At 58.7% G+C, this 14690-nt stretch overlaps 1 protein-coding gene across 1 annotated transcript in view; it reads left to right on the forward strand.

Annotated features, from left to right (window-relative positions):
• The first annotated feature begins 329 nt into the window (after nucleotides 1-329).
• ST8SIA2 (ST8 alpha-N-acetyl-neuraminide alpha-2,8-sialyltransferase 2) overlaps nucleotides 330-14690 on the forward strand; it is a 30311-nt gene continuing 15950 nt past the window's right edge. The window contains exon 1 of the mRNA XM_055142727.1: nucleotides 330-462. Within this exon, the coding sequence (XP_054998702.1) occupies nucleotides 362-462 (101 nt within the window). The 5' untranslated portion in view covers nucleotides 330-361. The remainder of the gene's footprint in view (nucleotides 463-14690) is intronic.

The following is a 14690-nucleotide window of genomic DNA, read 5'->3' on the forward strand; positions in this document are numbered from 1 at the left end:
GTCCCCACGTGTCGCTCTTTGTGTCACCAAAACTTTGCGAGCGAGCAAGCGAGGGCTCTGGACAAAGAGCGGGCAGGGGGACCCCCGTGGGGGTGGCGGCTGCCAGCGCGCCGGGCTCGGTGGGGGGCCCCCCGGGGCAGCCCGGACGCGGTGGGCGCGAGGTGCAGAGGGAAGCGCGGGGCTGTCAAAGTGATCGCGCGCGCCGGGGGTGGGGAAGGGCGGGCGGCGGGGAAGGGGCGGGGAGGGGCCGGCGGGGAGGGCGGGGAGCCGCGGGCCGCGGAGCCGCCCCTGCCCGCCCGCCCGAGCCCGCACTCGCCCCGCGCTGGCGCCCGCACGCGGGGACCCCGCGCGCCCCGCCACGATGCCGCCGCTGCCGCCGCGGGGCTGGATGCTGGCGGCGCTCTCGCTGCTCGCGCTGCTCCTGCTCCTGGCCGACATCTCCGAGATCCGCGAGGACCCCGGGTGAATACCGAATCCCGCTTTGTGTGCGCCGCGGTCCCGCGAGCTGGGGAGGGCGGGGTGGGCGGTGGGGGGGGGGGCGCGCGGGACGGGGCGTGGGGGGGTCTGGGTGGGGGTGGGGGGCCCGCGTGGCGCCGGGGAGTGTCCGCGGCCGGCGCGGGCGGCGGGGGCCGGAGTTTCTTTGTCTGCGGCGCGGCCGCCCTGCTCGCCTGAGCAAAGTGGGCCGGGGGCGCGCGGGGGGCCTAGACGCGGGGACCTCCACGCCCCCCAGCCCCCCAGGCCGGAGCGGGGGGCGGGGGCTGGGCGCGGGCTCCGGGGAAGGGGCGTGTCGCCGGCGCCGACCTGCGCGCACAGCCGGGAGCTGGGCGCGGGGGTGGGGGGGTGCGGGGCCGGACTGAGACCCCCCCTAACCTTCGCCAAGCCCGCAGCTCCTCAGGCCCCGACCCCCGAGACGGAAACCTTTGGGGAAAGTCTGCACCACCTACTGCTGGTCTTGGGAGGCCTCCCGGGAGCGCAGAACTCTCTCGAGGTGGGCTGGGCCGCGGGGCGTTTACCACCGAGGGGCGCGCGCGGCGGGACCCCCCACACCCCCATCCCAGGCTCACAAAGAGCCTCCCCGGAGAGCCGTGGGCAGACAGCTGGGTCTGGGCCCTGGCAAGCCCAGGACCAGCCGCCCGGCCCCGCCCCTGGGCAGAGGAGGTGGGGTCCCCCACGTCCCCCAAGCGCGAGGCCCCTTTCCTTTCTCCGTGGGGCCGCGTGCGCGCCTCCTTTGTCCTGGTGGCGAGTTGAGGTTCCTCCAAGGAAAAGGCCAGTCCCGGATTGCTGAGGACCAAACCCCACACTTGCTGCCCTTGTGCTGCTCCCCTTCCCCCATCCCAGGTCAGCACCCCCCTGCCAGCCACCCACCCACCTCCGTGCTGCCCGCTGCCACCACCGCGTCCTCCCCGGGTTCCCCGCGCCCGCGCGCGCGCGGCCGCTCCGAAAACTTTCCCGGAGACGCTCCAGCTCCTTCGCAACCTGCCTCTGGCCCCCACGCAGCGCGAGGAACACGCGCGGCTTCTGGAAGGGGGTTACAAAGGAAACCCCCAGAAACCCAGCCTCAGGGTGAGAGAGCCCCAGTGGTGGGGAGCTTCCTTCAGCCGCACCCCATCGGCTTCCAGCCACCCCTGTCCATGCCCACCCTCCTGCCTGACCTTGAAAGTGGGGCCCTGGCTCCAGCGCTCCCATCCCGGGGAACCCAGCATCCCTAGGGAGAGAACGGGTCCTGGAACTTTCCTAAACACCTTCTGCCTTCCCACGGGGACTTCACAAGTTGTGATGTGAAGTTGGAGCACATAATATCACCAGCATAGCACCTTCTGCACCAGACCCCCACGCCTCCCCCCAATGAAGGTCCTTCCTGGGGTGCATCCAGGAATGAAGGTGCTTAACTTGCTATTGAAATCCTGGTGTTCTTTCCTGTGGGGGTGCCCCGGGGACCCTCCTTTTCCCTTGGGGAAAATGACCCAGCAGCCCCCGTGAGCAGCATGGGTGGGCAGAACAGAAAGCCCAGTGCCCTGCCCGTCTGTGCCCCCCTGGGTTCAAGCACGTTAACTCATGCCTTCCTTGGTGCCCACCCAGCTGGGACTTTGGAATTGCCCTGGCACAGTGAGCACCAAGGGGCTGGTCTGCCCTCCCAGCCAAGCCCACCCATCCTGGGAACCTAGCAACACGGCTGGCCCCTACCAAGCCTTCTCTGGGAGAAATAGGGATCCGGGCACATCTTGGGGGTGAGTTGGTTAGACCTATCTTGCCAGGCCCCTCAGCACCGGCATACAGCATGAGCTTGATAAATGTGCAAGGGAGAGGGCCTTCCTGGGAGTGCCCAGTGAGGAGTGTGTTCCGGGTACTCTTGGGCCAGCTGATGTCACTGAGAACAGCTGAGAATGCTGTTCAAGGAGCCAGAGAGATCATACAGAGTCTGTGCTGGGGTGGGTGGGGGTGGGGAGCGCTTGCTTCGTCCATGTGCCTGACCCGGGCTCAATACCCTGCACCACACAAGGTTCCCCAAACCCAGCACCTCCAGGAGTGATCCCTAAGTGCGGGGAGGGAAGGAAGGGAGGAAGGGAGGAAGGAAGGAAGGAAGGAAGGAAGGAAGGAAGGAAGGAAGGAAGGAAGGAAGGAAGGAAGGGAGGGAGGGAGGGAGGGAGGGAGGGAGGGAGGGAGGGAGGGAGGGAGGGAGGGAGGGAGGGAGGGAAAGAAGGAAGGAGAAGAGAAGGAAGGGAGGGAGGGAGCAAGGGAAGGATGGAAGGAAGGAGGGAGGGAGGGAAAGAAGGAAGGAGAAGAGAAGGAAGGGAGGAAGGGAAGGAAGGAAGGAAGGAAGGAAGGAAGGAAGGAAGGAAGGAAGGAAGGAAGGAAGGAAGGAAGGAAGGAAGGGAGGGAGGGAGAAAGGAAGGAGGGAGGGAAAGAAGGAAGGAGAAGAGAAGGGAGGGAGGGAGGGAGGGAGGGAGGGAGGGAGGGAGGGAGGGAAAGAAGGAAGGAGAAGAGAAGGAAGGAAGGGAAGGAAGGAAGGAAGGAAGGAAGGAAGGAAGGAAGGAAGGAAGGAAGGAAGGAAGGAAGGAAGGAAGGAAGGAAGGGAGAAAGGAAGGAGGGAGGGAAAGAAGGAAGGAGAAGAGAAGGGAGGGAGGGAGAAAGGAAGGAGGGAGGGAAAGAAGAAAGGAGAAGAGAAGGAAGGAAGGGAGGGAAGGAAGGAAGGAAGGAAGGAAGGAAGGAAGGAAGGAAGGAAGGAAGGAAGGAAGGAAGGAAGGAAGGAAGGAAGGAAGGAAGGAAGGAAGGGTTGGAGGGAGAGATTCAGAAGGAAGGAAGGAGGAAAAGAGAAGGAAAAAAGCAGGCAAGCTTGTTGCCTTTTCCTTTGGGGTAACTGATAGGCTGGTCTCCTCCCGGGAACCCCAACAGTGTCCAGTATCCTGAGCACCTCCTCAGCATCCAGGCTCTGGACGGATAGTCGGCAATCAGGTCGGGGTGCAGCTGGACAGGGCAGCCCTTCAATGTGCTTGCAGGGACCCAAGACCCTCCTCTGAGCGTTTCTGGGCCCTGCACTGTTTCTTCCCCTGGTCACCCCATGGTCGCCTGCCAGTGGCCCCCAGAACTCCGGGTGACCAAGGGCTGTGCCTGCTGTTCCCCCAACCCCCATTGCCCTGCGGGCGAGGAAACCACGGGGCAGACAGGAATGACCCATGGATCCCAAGCCCAGCCCCTGAACAGTGTGGAGTGTCCACCTTCCCCAGCTCAGCCCCACTGACCCCATGAGAGCACCGCCCACTTCTTCCCATACCACAAGCCTCCGGACTGCACATCCAGGGCTAAGCCAGGGGCGACTGTCAAGACAGTTACCAACCGGGGGCCCAAGGCTGAGGGTGGAGGGGAGGGGGGGCGTGAGAGGGGAAAGCACTTGCCTTGCACGCAGCCACCGGCCCTGGCTCCACCCCCGGCACCACTGCAAACGCTCCCCCAGCCCCGCCAGGCCAGGAGTGACCCCTAAGCACAGAGCCAGGAGTCAGCCCTGAACGTCACCAGATACGGCTCCCAAACAAAGACCGTTATCTGTGGACCGCCCCCGCCGTGGGTGTGACCTGTGAGAAGAGCTGGCTGGAAGCCAAATCGGACCATTCAGTGTGTCCAGGGGCCCCAGGGCACCCACCTCAGTGGGGGCCAGTAGGAGACAAGAAGGGTCAGCTTTGCTGGAGCAATAGCACAGCGGGTAGGGCGTTTGCCTTGCACACGGTCCACCTGGGCTCAATTCCCAGCATCCCATATGGTCCCCTGAGCACCGCCAGGGGTGATTCCTGAGTGCAGAGCCAGGAGTAACCCCCTGTGCATCGCTGGGTGTGACCCAAAAAGAAAAAAAAAAGAGGGCTCAGCTTTAATCCTCAGTGGGACCTGCTGTGAGCAGCCCAGCAGGAGAGGAGGACAGCACTATGCTAGTGGCCGTGAGCTGTGGCCTTTTTGCTCAAGTTCACAGAACTGGGGGGTGGAGTCATCGAAAAGTGGAGAGGGCACTTGCCTTGCACGGAGCCAGCTCAGGTCCCCCACCTCCACCCGGGCCCCACCGGGAGAAAATCCTGAGTGCAGAGCCAGGAGTTAACCCCTGAGCATTGCCAGGTGTGGCCCCAAAAATGAAACAAAGAAAAAGACAAAGGAAGTTTTGGGAGAGGAGCCCCACCCTTCTCCCCATTCTCCCACTCCATGCCCTGCCCCCCCTTACCCGTTACCCCGACAACAGGGTAAAAGGTGGAAGAGGAGGGAGCCGTGGCTGTGTTGAATGCCTGGCTCCAAATCCCGGAGCCTGAAAAAGGAAATGGGAGTAGAAAATCCATCTCAGAAAACGTGTCCCACGCAGGGCGTTTGCCTTGCATACATCTAGTCCTGGTTCAATCCTTAGCCCCCCACCCCCCCCATCTCCCCGCAGGGATCCCCAGACCCCAGACCCCATAGGGTCCCCAAGCCCCACCAGGAGTGAGCGCTGAGCGCTGAACAAGGAGGAAGCCCTGAGCACTGCCCGTGTGGCCCAAAAACCAAAAGAGAAAAGAAACCCCGTCGGACGCAGGGCCTCCCCATTTCTGTCCCCAGCTGCTGGTCTCAAGCTGTTGAAGCCTGGGCCAGAGCAGTAGGGCAGCAGGGAGGGCGCTGGCCTGGCACACACCCAACCTGGGCTCGATCCCTGACATCCCGTAGGGTCCCCTGAGCCCCAGCAGGAGTGGTCCCTGAGCACAGAGCCAGGAGGAAGCCCTGAGCACCGCCAGGTGTAGCCTCCAAACCAAAAATATAAAAATAGATTAAGGGGTCAGAACCATAGTTTAGCAGGTAGGGCATTTGCTTTGCACACGGCTGACCTGGGTTCGATCCCCGGCATCCTATATGTCCCCACCCCCGCCACCCCAGTCATCGCCAGCGTCCTAAGCATCACCAGCTGTGACCCAAAAGATAAAATAAATAAATAAAAATTAAGCTGTCGAAGCTTTACAAACTGGGAATGTCGCAAAGTGCAGATGAAGAATACTTCTTGGAGGACGGATTCTCCAGACTTGGCCACCTGCACACCAGGCTCTCTCTTTGGCTGGCCCTGCCCTGCTCCCTGGACAGCCCCCCCTGCAGCCAGACTGCCCGTGTGCCCCGTGATGGAAGGGCTCCTCCTCCCCTCCGTGCACCCCCACCACCACCCCTCCTGCGAGCGGGCTCAGGGGTGGCTGTCCCTGTCTGCCCGGCACCCAGGGAATAAGCACAGCCTCAGCCCATGGCTCCCTCCACACCTCCACGTGCCAGCCGTGAACGGGGGTCCCAATGCCCCACCATGCGGGCAGGCCCCTAACTTCCCGAGAACCTAAGTGTTCAGTGGTGTGGAGCTGACTGTGTGCCCAGCCCCAGAAGCCTGCTCCTCGAAACATGGGGACTCAGACCTTCCCCTGCCCTCCCTCACATGCTGGCGGGGGCTGGAATGTCCCCAGGCTGGCGGCCGAGGGGCTCAGCTCCCCAGAGGACCATCCTGGGTGAGGCTGGCTGGGGGGCGGAGGGAGCCAGACAGAGCTGCCCCACACCATTCCACAGAGCCCGGAATTATATGGGCCCTGCACCCGCTCCCGGGACCTTTATTGTGGGGGGCATGTGGGGAGCACCTGTCTCATCCCAAATGTTCCTTCCAGTCCCCTCAAACCTACAATCCACATCTCCACCCCAGCTCCACCACCTGCTGGTTTGAGAGCGACTGTCACCTGCTCTGGGCTCACTGCCCTTACCTGTCGCATGGAGAGAGCCCCTCGGACCCCAGGCTTGCCGGAAAGGTTTCATGGTAAATGTAGCTATGTGCGTAGGACTTGGTTGGGCATGGGGCACCCCTCTTCCCAGATACACACACACACACACACACACACACACACACACACACATACAGACACACACACACAAACACACACACACACTGTTCTCTGCTGCTCTGGGAGGGGACCCTAGTTCCTAAGAGACCCCTATTGTCACCCTTCATTCTTCCGGAACCAGTCCTCTTCCCACCAAATTGAGATCAACAACCCATCAGGATTCTAACATCTGCCACTAAGAAGGCCCCCAGCCCCCCCACTCTCAGCCCCCTGGTCCCTAAAGTCTAACCCACCAAGTAGGGATGAAATGAGGGCCAGGGTACACAGTCCTGACCATCCCTCAATCCAAAGCAGAAAATGGGAATTCAGGGGCCAGAGAGATAGTACAGCAGGAAGGGCACTTGCCAACCCGGCCAACCCGGGTTCAATTCCTGGCATCCCTTAGGGTCCCCCAAGCCCACCAGGAGTAATTCCTGAGTGCAGAGCCAGGAGGAAGCCCTGAGCACCGCCAGGTGTGGCCCAAAATCAAAAAAAAAAGAAAACAGAGATTCAGTGAGCACTGGTGGGGTAATCTCAGCAGTGACTGGCTCAGGGTGGATGTGCAGAGTGGAGGGAGGCTCCAAATGCGGATTCCCAGACACTGGGAGCCTGCTGAGCTGGGGGAAGCTCAGGCAGTGTGGGGGTCCTTCCTGTAGGCCTCAAGCAGGTGCTGGGGGTGGCGAGAGGCAGCATCAGACCTGGGGTTCCCACAGGCACCACCATCGCCTGTCAGAGCACCACTTGGAGAAGCTCCAGGCATTGTTGGGGGCCAACGTAGAAACACACAGAAAGGGGAAATCTCTGGGGGGCGGGGACATGTGGCAGCACCCAGGCAGGGGCCCTTCAGCACAGTCTACACCACTGCGCCCGAGGCCTTGAGACCCAGCCAGACCCACTCTGTGGAGCTGTCAAGTGAGTTTCAGTGCATGCAGAAATCGCCGGGCTCCACCAGGGGCTGGTCTGGGCTTCACCTGCCTCTCTCCTGCTCCCCAGAAAGGCCTGAGTCTCGCAGGGAGGCCAGGAACCCCAGCAGCCCCCAGGATTGACCCGGAGCCAGCGTGGAAATGCAGAGACGCTGTCTGCACCCAGGCCCTGCTCAACCCAGGCGAGAGCACACAAGTTGGGGGGGGGGGGCTTCCCGGGCAGCGGCAGGCGCCTGGCTGGGCCCCTGGGGCCTGGGCTTGCCAAGGGGTGGCCATCCACAGCGCCAGCAGCTCAGCTGGCACCTGTGTTGAGCTGTCCCAAGTCTCGGGCATCCTGAGTGGATTTGTGTGCCTGCCCAGCTGACCTGCCAACTCCCGCCACACTCTGCTAACTCGTTAGACCTGAGTCGGGAGCCTTCTGGAGACGGGGTGGGGAGGGGCTGGGGCGATGGGAAGCCAGGAGTGGAAGCAGTGCTGAGGCTAGCCTCCCAGAGGGCTGCAGACGGGGCCCTGATGGCGTTTACTCTCCCCAGTATTTCCTCCTGAGGGGCCAGGATCGTTCTGTTCCAGTCCTGGTGGTGGCACAGATACGCCTCTCACAGTGCACTCTGTTTTTCAGCAGAGTCCATTTTCAGGAGACGTATGGAGTCAGTGAGGGGGAGTGACTGAGGAATTATCTGCCCCCCACCTATTGTCACCTGACCCCCACCCAAAACCCCGCAGAGTCCCTCCCCAGGCACGCCTCCCCCGCCCCCCGCCTCAGAGCAGACCTTGCAGATGAGCTCTGAACGGTGAGCACTGTTTCACCATCCTGGGAGACAACCTTGGAGAGCCCCTGCAAGGATGGTCAGGGGCCCCATGGCAGCCTTGGTGACATGGGGAGATGCACCCACTACCCGCCTCGTCTCTGGGGCTCCCCCTCCCTCTGCCCCCATGCATCCCGCTAGTCGCCGAGCTGCCCAGATGGCGGAGACCAGGATGGACGGCTCTGCCACCCACAGCTCACGCCCAAGCCTGAGGGAGCTGCCCCCCACTTCCTTGCAGGAATGGTAGGGAAGGTTCTGTCACCCCGATTCCCAGAAGCTGGGAGTCCTGGCGGGAGGAAGTCAGAACTGGGGGCTGAGACTGAGCTGATCTGTGGGGGGATTAATCAGGGTCCTGGGGCACCCGGGCGGGGGGGCGGCTCTTCGGTCATGCTGGCCCAGCTGGCTTCTGGCTTTAGCTGTGCCTGGACTCATCTTCCAAAGAGGCGCATTCGGGAATCGGGACAGACTGAGAGGAAAGGGCCTCACACGCCGCTGCCCGGTACATGGTCTCCAGTGACGTTGCCGCGGTGGGGTCCCACTGAGCGTCCTGGCAGTGGGGGGCAGCAGCCCCAAGAAGGTCCCTCCTGCCTCTGTGTGGCACTGAGCTTTGTCCTGACTGTTTCCATCTTCCCCCAGTCCAGGAAGAACCCCCAAAACTGTCCTGTTCCCACACTCCGGAGCTCTGCCCAATGCGGATCATTTTAAGGGGGTTCAGCACCCACAGCCAGGGCAGGCCCCCTCTCTCTGCCCCGCAGCTCATGCACAGGGGTCCAAGCCCGCGACTCACAGGGGCTGCACTCCCACACTCAGGACAAGAGGAAAAGTGAGTGCAGGTGTGGGGGGGGGCGGGAGTGGGGGGTGATTAAGTCCTGGTGAATCCAGCTCTGCCCAGCCTCCCCCAGAGGCTACTGGGGCAGGAAGTCTCCAGGCTGGAAGTGGGGACCCGGAGTGGTGGGGGTACCCTGCGTTTCTCGGGGTTCCAGGCTCAGCGCCTGGCAGGGTTTCCTCCCCAACACTGAGCACTCTTAGGGGCCCCCAAAGCAGAACAATCAGGGTGCTGTGTTTTGGGGGGGTGGTAGCAGGAAGGGTCCCATGGAGAAGGGGGCAAAGGGGGGATATCCTGATCTGGGGCTCCCTACAGGAAAGGCTGACGCTGGAGGCAGATTCAGTTACATGTGACGGAAGAGGGGCCAGAGGGAGATGCGCCCAGAGAGCCACGGGCCGTGAGCTGGCCCCAGGCCTCAACCTGACCCCATCCCAGAGGGCATCACAATACCCGCCCAATGCCACATGGCACCACTCTGGAGGCAGAGAGCTGCCATGGTGCTGCAGAGCGCCAGTGTCTGGAGCAGGGGTGACCTACCAGGCCAATGCAAGGACAGAGCTGCTGGGGTGTGCCCCTGCTGGCCATGCTCAACAACCAGTGCTCTACCAAGCTGTCTCCTTCTCGGCTGTGCCAAGAGCCCACACTGTCCACGGGACTTCAGAAAAGCCCCCGCTCTGGGGAGCAGACACAGTGTCCATCAGAAGGATGCCATGCAGACCAGAGCAACAGGACAGCAGACAGAGCACTTATCTTGCACACAGCTGACTCAGTTTCGGTCCTCTGCAGCCCACAGGGTCCCACAAGCCCACCAGGAGTGATGCCTGTGTGTAGAGCTGGGAGTCAGCCCTGAGCACCACTGGGTGTGGCACCCAAACCAACTGAAAACAGAATTACAATCTGTGCACCGGCACACAATGTCCCCCATGATCACAGCCATGTCTAGTGGGTGTCTGGAACCCCAGAGAAGCTTCAGCCCTCTCCCCATGGACTTCCCCCTAAACAGACCCCCCCCCGCCTGTGTCACACAGATGTAGGCACCATACATACACGGAACGATTGTGGTCAGACGGGGCCACATGTGCTAGGATCAAAATAACGAGACGGGTATCTCTCAATGGAGCTACAAATGTGCCACGGAGGACCCTTGGGGCAAGAAGACGCCTTAGGAGGTGGAGCAGGTGGACCCAGTCACTCTCAGCCACCTAGCTCTTGGGCATTTGCTTCCTTCTATCTCCCTAAACTCCTTCAACTGCACACACACACTGGGCTGCTCCCTCGTGGCCCCCGAGAGCTAGGAGATTTGCCGCCGTGGCCACACCCTGCCCTGGCCGCACCCCAGAACACAGACTTGCTGAGAGCCACAGCCAAGCTGGCCCACATGTGTTTGGGGTGAGGGGCCCTGGGCCAACTTCCCCCTTCCTAGTGTTTGAGGATCCCGGCCCTGATCTTTGGTGTCCCAATGACCCCAGCAGCTGCCCAGCTCCTAGACCAGGTCTGAGGTCTTCACCATGGCACTACTCATAGCTGGAGATGACTGCAGGGCATGGGTGTTGCCCACGTGAATGACCACTGAGCTGGTGGCCGTGGCTCATGCAGCAGGCTCTGCCAGGAACAATGACACGGAGACCCTGGGGACAGTGTCTCCAGCATCCAGGCTGGCCCAGTCCCAGGACTCGGAGCCACGGTCCCTGCCAGTGGATGAAGCTTTTCCTTTGCCAGCAGCCTCGTCCATCAGGACCGGGCCCTGTGCCCAGTGGGGCGTGGGGGGGGGTGTCATAGCCAAGCACAGCTGCCTTCTCTGAGAGCAGAGGGGCCGGTGGCAACTCCCATTTGCTGCCCTCAAATTCCAGATGCTCACGGCAGGCACTGTGCTGGGAGAACCTTCCAGCCCTTGGACCGTCCTTTGATTTGGGGAGCTCCAGGAGTGCTATCCAGGGGTGAGGACCTGCCTGTCCCCTTCCCAGAGACATTCTGCTTCCCTACAAGCCACTCCTGTCAAGTGGCACACACAGCCCCCATAAGCATCACACCAAGAGAAGTGGGAGACGAGAGAGCCACCATCCAGGGCATGAGGACCCCAGAGAGGCAGGTCTGCAGAGCCAGGGACATGCTCCCTCATTAACCCTCCGTCACCAGTAGGTCTTACCTGCCTGCCTCGCGTCGCTCGACTTCACGGCAGACCCTGGACAGGGAAAGAAATGGCACTTGTCAGTGCCTGGGGTCCTTCCCGAGCCCCTGCACCCTGAATTCTGAGCTGCCCTGTTTCTGGGAATCATCTTAGAGGTGAAGGATGGTGCCACATCAGGCGGTGGGGGATGGGGGTTGGACACCATGGTGGAGGCTGAGGGAGACAGTCCTACCTTCATGTGGACACGGATGGTTTCAGAGGGCCCTGGGCAAGCATGCACAGGGGTAAACCTGGCAGGATTCCCACCCCCCACCCCCGTTTTTTGCTGTTTAGGACTACACCCAGTGGTGCTCAGGGCTCACTCCTGGCTCTGTGTTCAGGGGTCACTCCTGATGGAGCTCAAGGGACCATATGTGATGCCAGGGATCGAACCTGGGTCGGCCACGTGCAAGGCAAACACCCTCCCCATTTGCTATCTCTTGGGGTTTCCTCTTTTCATGGCAAACTGGAACACTATGAAGAGTGTGGCCAGCAGGGGCCCACTGGAGGGCTACAAGAGGAGCGGGGGCTGGGGGGTGGGAGGAGAGCTTACAAACTGGATGATCTGGACCATGAACAGTGGCTGGGTTGAGACCCCAAGTAAAGGGAGGTCTGGTGGGTTTGTGATATGGGGGATCGAACTCAGGTCAGCCTCATGCAAGGCAAGGCAATCACCCTTCCAGCGGTACTATCTTGCCAACCAATATTTAATAAAAATTATTCTAGCGAAGCAAAATTTAGAAATAAATTGAAAGAAATTTAGAGTAAGAGAGAGGAGGGTGTGTGTGTGTGTGTGTGTGTGTGTGTGTGTGAGAGAGAGAGAGAGAGAGAGAGAGAGAGAGAGAGAGAGAGGTGCTCAAGAGAGAATATAGGCTTCTCCAGAGGGGGTAAGAAACCAGAGTTTTAAATTTGTATGAAGCCAAATCTGTCTACATCCCTCTTGTGATTTCTTCTTACCCTCCTGAAGTTTGAAAAGCCCCTCACTCTCATTCTACCTCTTCAAAGACTTGATATCCTTCCAACATTCCCCAGGTGTTCCCAACAGTTTCTTCTGGGCCCCTCCCCACCCACCCAAATGACTATAGAATAATGATATTAAACCTCACGTCCACAGTTAGCATTCCTTAGGATAGAGGCGTGTTTTTCAAAGCTGAATCAGCTTTACAAATGAAGTAGATACTTGTGTGGGTGATGGATGGGGGGCAAACCGGCAAGTGAGAATTTGAGACTGATAGAGACTAATGGAGTTGGTTAGAATCCACCAGAAATTAATTTTGCTGCCCGGAGCCCCCACTTCACCTCCGGATTATTCACCAACTTCTTCAAGCCATTTATTGACTTTCTCATTGAAAATGATATTTTAAAAATCTGAAGCCAAGCGATAGCACAGCGGGTAGGGCATTTGCTTTGCACGTGGCCGACCCAGGTTTGATTAACAGCATCCCATGGTCCCCCGAGCACCGCCAGGCATAATTCCTGAGTGCATGAGCCAAGACTAACCCCTGTTCATCATAAGGTGTGACCAAAAAGGCAAAAATAGGACCCTCTGCACCTAAAGACTTTGATTCCAGAGATCTAACACATTCGGGCATCCAGTGCAGCATCCGATAGCGATGCACTGGGACTGCGAACTGGGCTACAACTCTGTGCTGCCGGGGGTGGATTTTTTTCCTCCTCACCCTATCTTCCTGCACGGAAAGCAGCAGCCTGGTGGCACCCACGTGGCAGGTGCCATCTTCTGTGACTCCAAACCCAGAGGTATTCGGATTTTACTTTTGGGGCTCCCAGGAACTCATGGGAAGGGGGCGTAACCGGCACGCCCTCGGCCCAGATAAATCCGGAGCCTCTGAGCGCGAATCGGATCCTCTGCTCCTAAAGACTGAATTCAGAGACTTCTTACAGCAATGCACTGGGACTGTGAGCTGGGCTATGTAATTTCTGGCAGAATTTTCCCTGGACTTTATACAGAAATCCAAAACCGCGCGGACGCTTCGGTGTCCGCGCGACTTAACATTTATAATTGTCAGCAATGTGAAACGGTTCCTTTTGAACAGGTCTGACTTGGGGGGGAAACTCCAAATAATAACAGTAAGTTTTTGTTGAAATTTTGAAGGTTTTTAATGTAGCAGCCACCTCTCTGGACTGTGAACTAAGCAAAAGCTCCACGCTGGCCGAAGCGGCATGGCGTACACCATACTATGAGGCGCGGGAAAGGGGATGAGGGGGAAAAAGAATAAAAAAGGGAAAAGGAAAAAGGAAAAAAAAGAGAGAGAGAGAGAGTTATGTACTTGTAGCAGTGGGGCTACATATCTCTTCACTTCCAGCAATGAAAAACTAATTATCAAATGTAGTAGGTCTGTCTCTCTTGGTTGGAAACTCCAACAACTATAGTGAGTTTTGTGTTGAATTATGGAATGTAATCAAGGTAAAGAAAAAATGAAGTGAAATTCATTAGTTATACAGTAGGGGGTAGGGGTAGGGGGTGGGGGCGGGGGTATACTGGGGCTTTTGGTGGTGGAATATGGGCACTGGTGAAGGGATGGGTGTTTGAATATTGTATAGCTGACATATAAACCTGAGAACTTTGTAACTTTCCACATGGTGATTTAATAAAAAGTTAAAAAAAAGGCAAAAATAAATAAATAAAATCTGGAGCGAGGAAGGCACTTCCCTTGCAGCCTGGGTTTGTTCCCCAGAATCCCATATGATCCCCAAAAGCACTAAGGTGTGAACACTGAGCACAAAGCCAGGAGTAAGCCCTAAACATCACCAGGTGTGACCCAAAATACAAACAAACAAACAAAAAAAGAATTTTTAATCTTCTACCACTTCTATCCATTATATTTATGAATCTTACTATTGTTGTTGTTGTCTCATGAAGCTTTCATTAGTCTTCATAGCTGTTTCCATGCTTCTCATTTCTGTGCCTGGCTTAGTGTCTGGTTCTGTGGGTCTTGCTGATTTTGAGGACTGGGTTCTGAACAGGGGGCTGTGATGGGTCTATGATACTGGGGGATGTGAAAGTCAACCCATTGGGTTGCAGCTATCATATCAGACTCCTGCCTGTTGCTAAAGAGAGAAATGCTGAAGAGGCTTTCAGTCTGTCAGGAAATGGCATGTATACATACACATATACACACACACACAAAGTTGTGTCTACAGACATGCTTATGCTTTTTTTTTTTCTTTTTGGGTCACACTCGGCGATGCACAGGGTTACTCCCGACTCTGCACTCAGGAATTACTCCTGGCGGTGCTGGGGCGGCCATATGGGATGCCAGGGATCGAACCCGGGTCGGCCGTGCGCAAAGCAAATGCCCTACCTGCTGTACTCTCGCTCGGGCCCTGGCATGCTTATTCTAAAAAATATAATTCTGTCTTAGAACTACAGCGGAGCTGGACAGTAACTCCCCCAAAGCGTTCTCATGAAATTACGGACTTCCTTCAAATACAGCATTGCGGGGCTGGAGTGATAGCACAGTGGGTAGGGCATTTGCCTTGCACGCGGCCCCGAGTTCGATTTCCAGCATTCCATATGGTCCCCTGAGCACCTCCAGGGGTAATTCCTGAGTGCAAAACCAGGAGTAACCCCTGAGCATCGCCGGGTGTGATCCAAAAACA

This window comes from Sorex araneus, chromosome 6, assembly GCF_027595985.1.
Source record: "Sorex araneus isolate mSorAra2 chromosome 6, mSorAra2.pri, whole genome shotgun sequence".
In the NCBI taxonomy this organism is placed as follows: domain Eukaryota; kingdom Metazoa; phylum Chordata; class Mammalia; order Eulipotyphla; family Soricidae; genus Sorex; species Sorex araneus.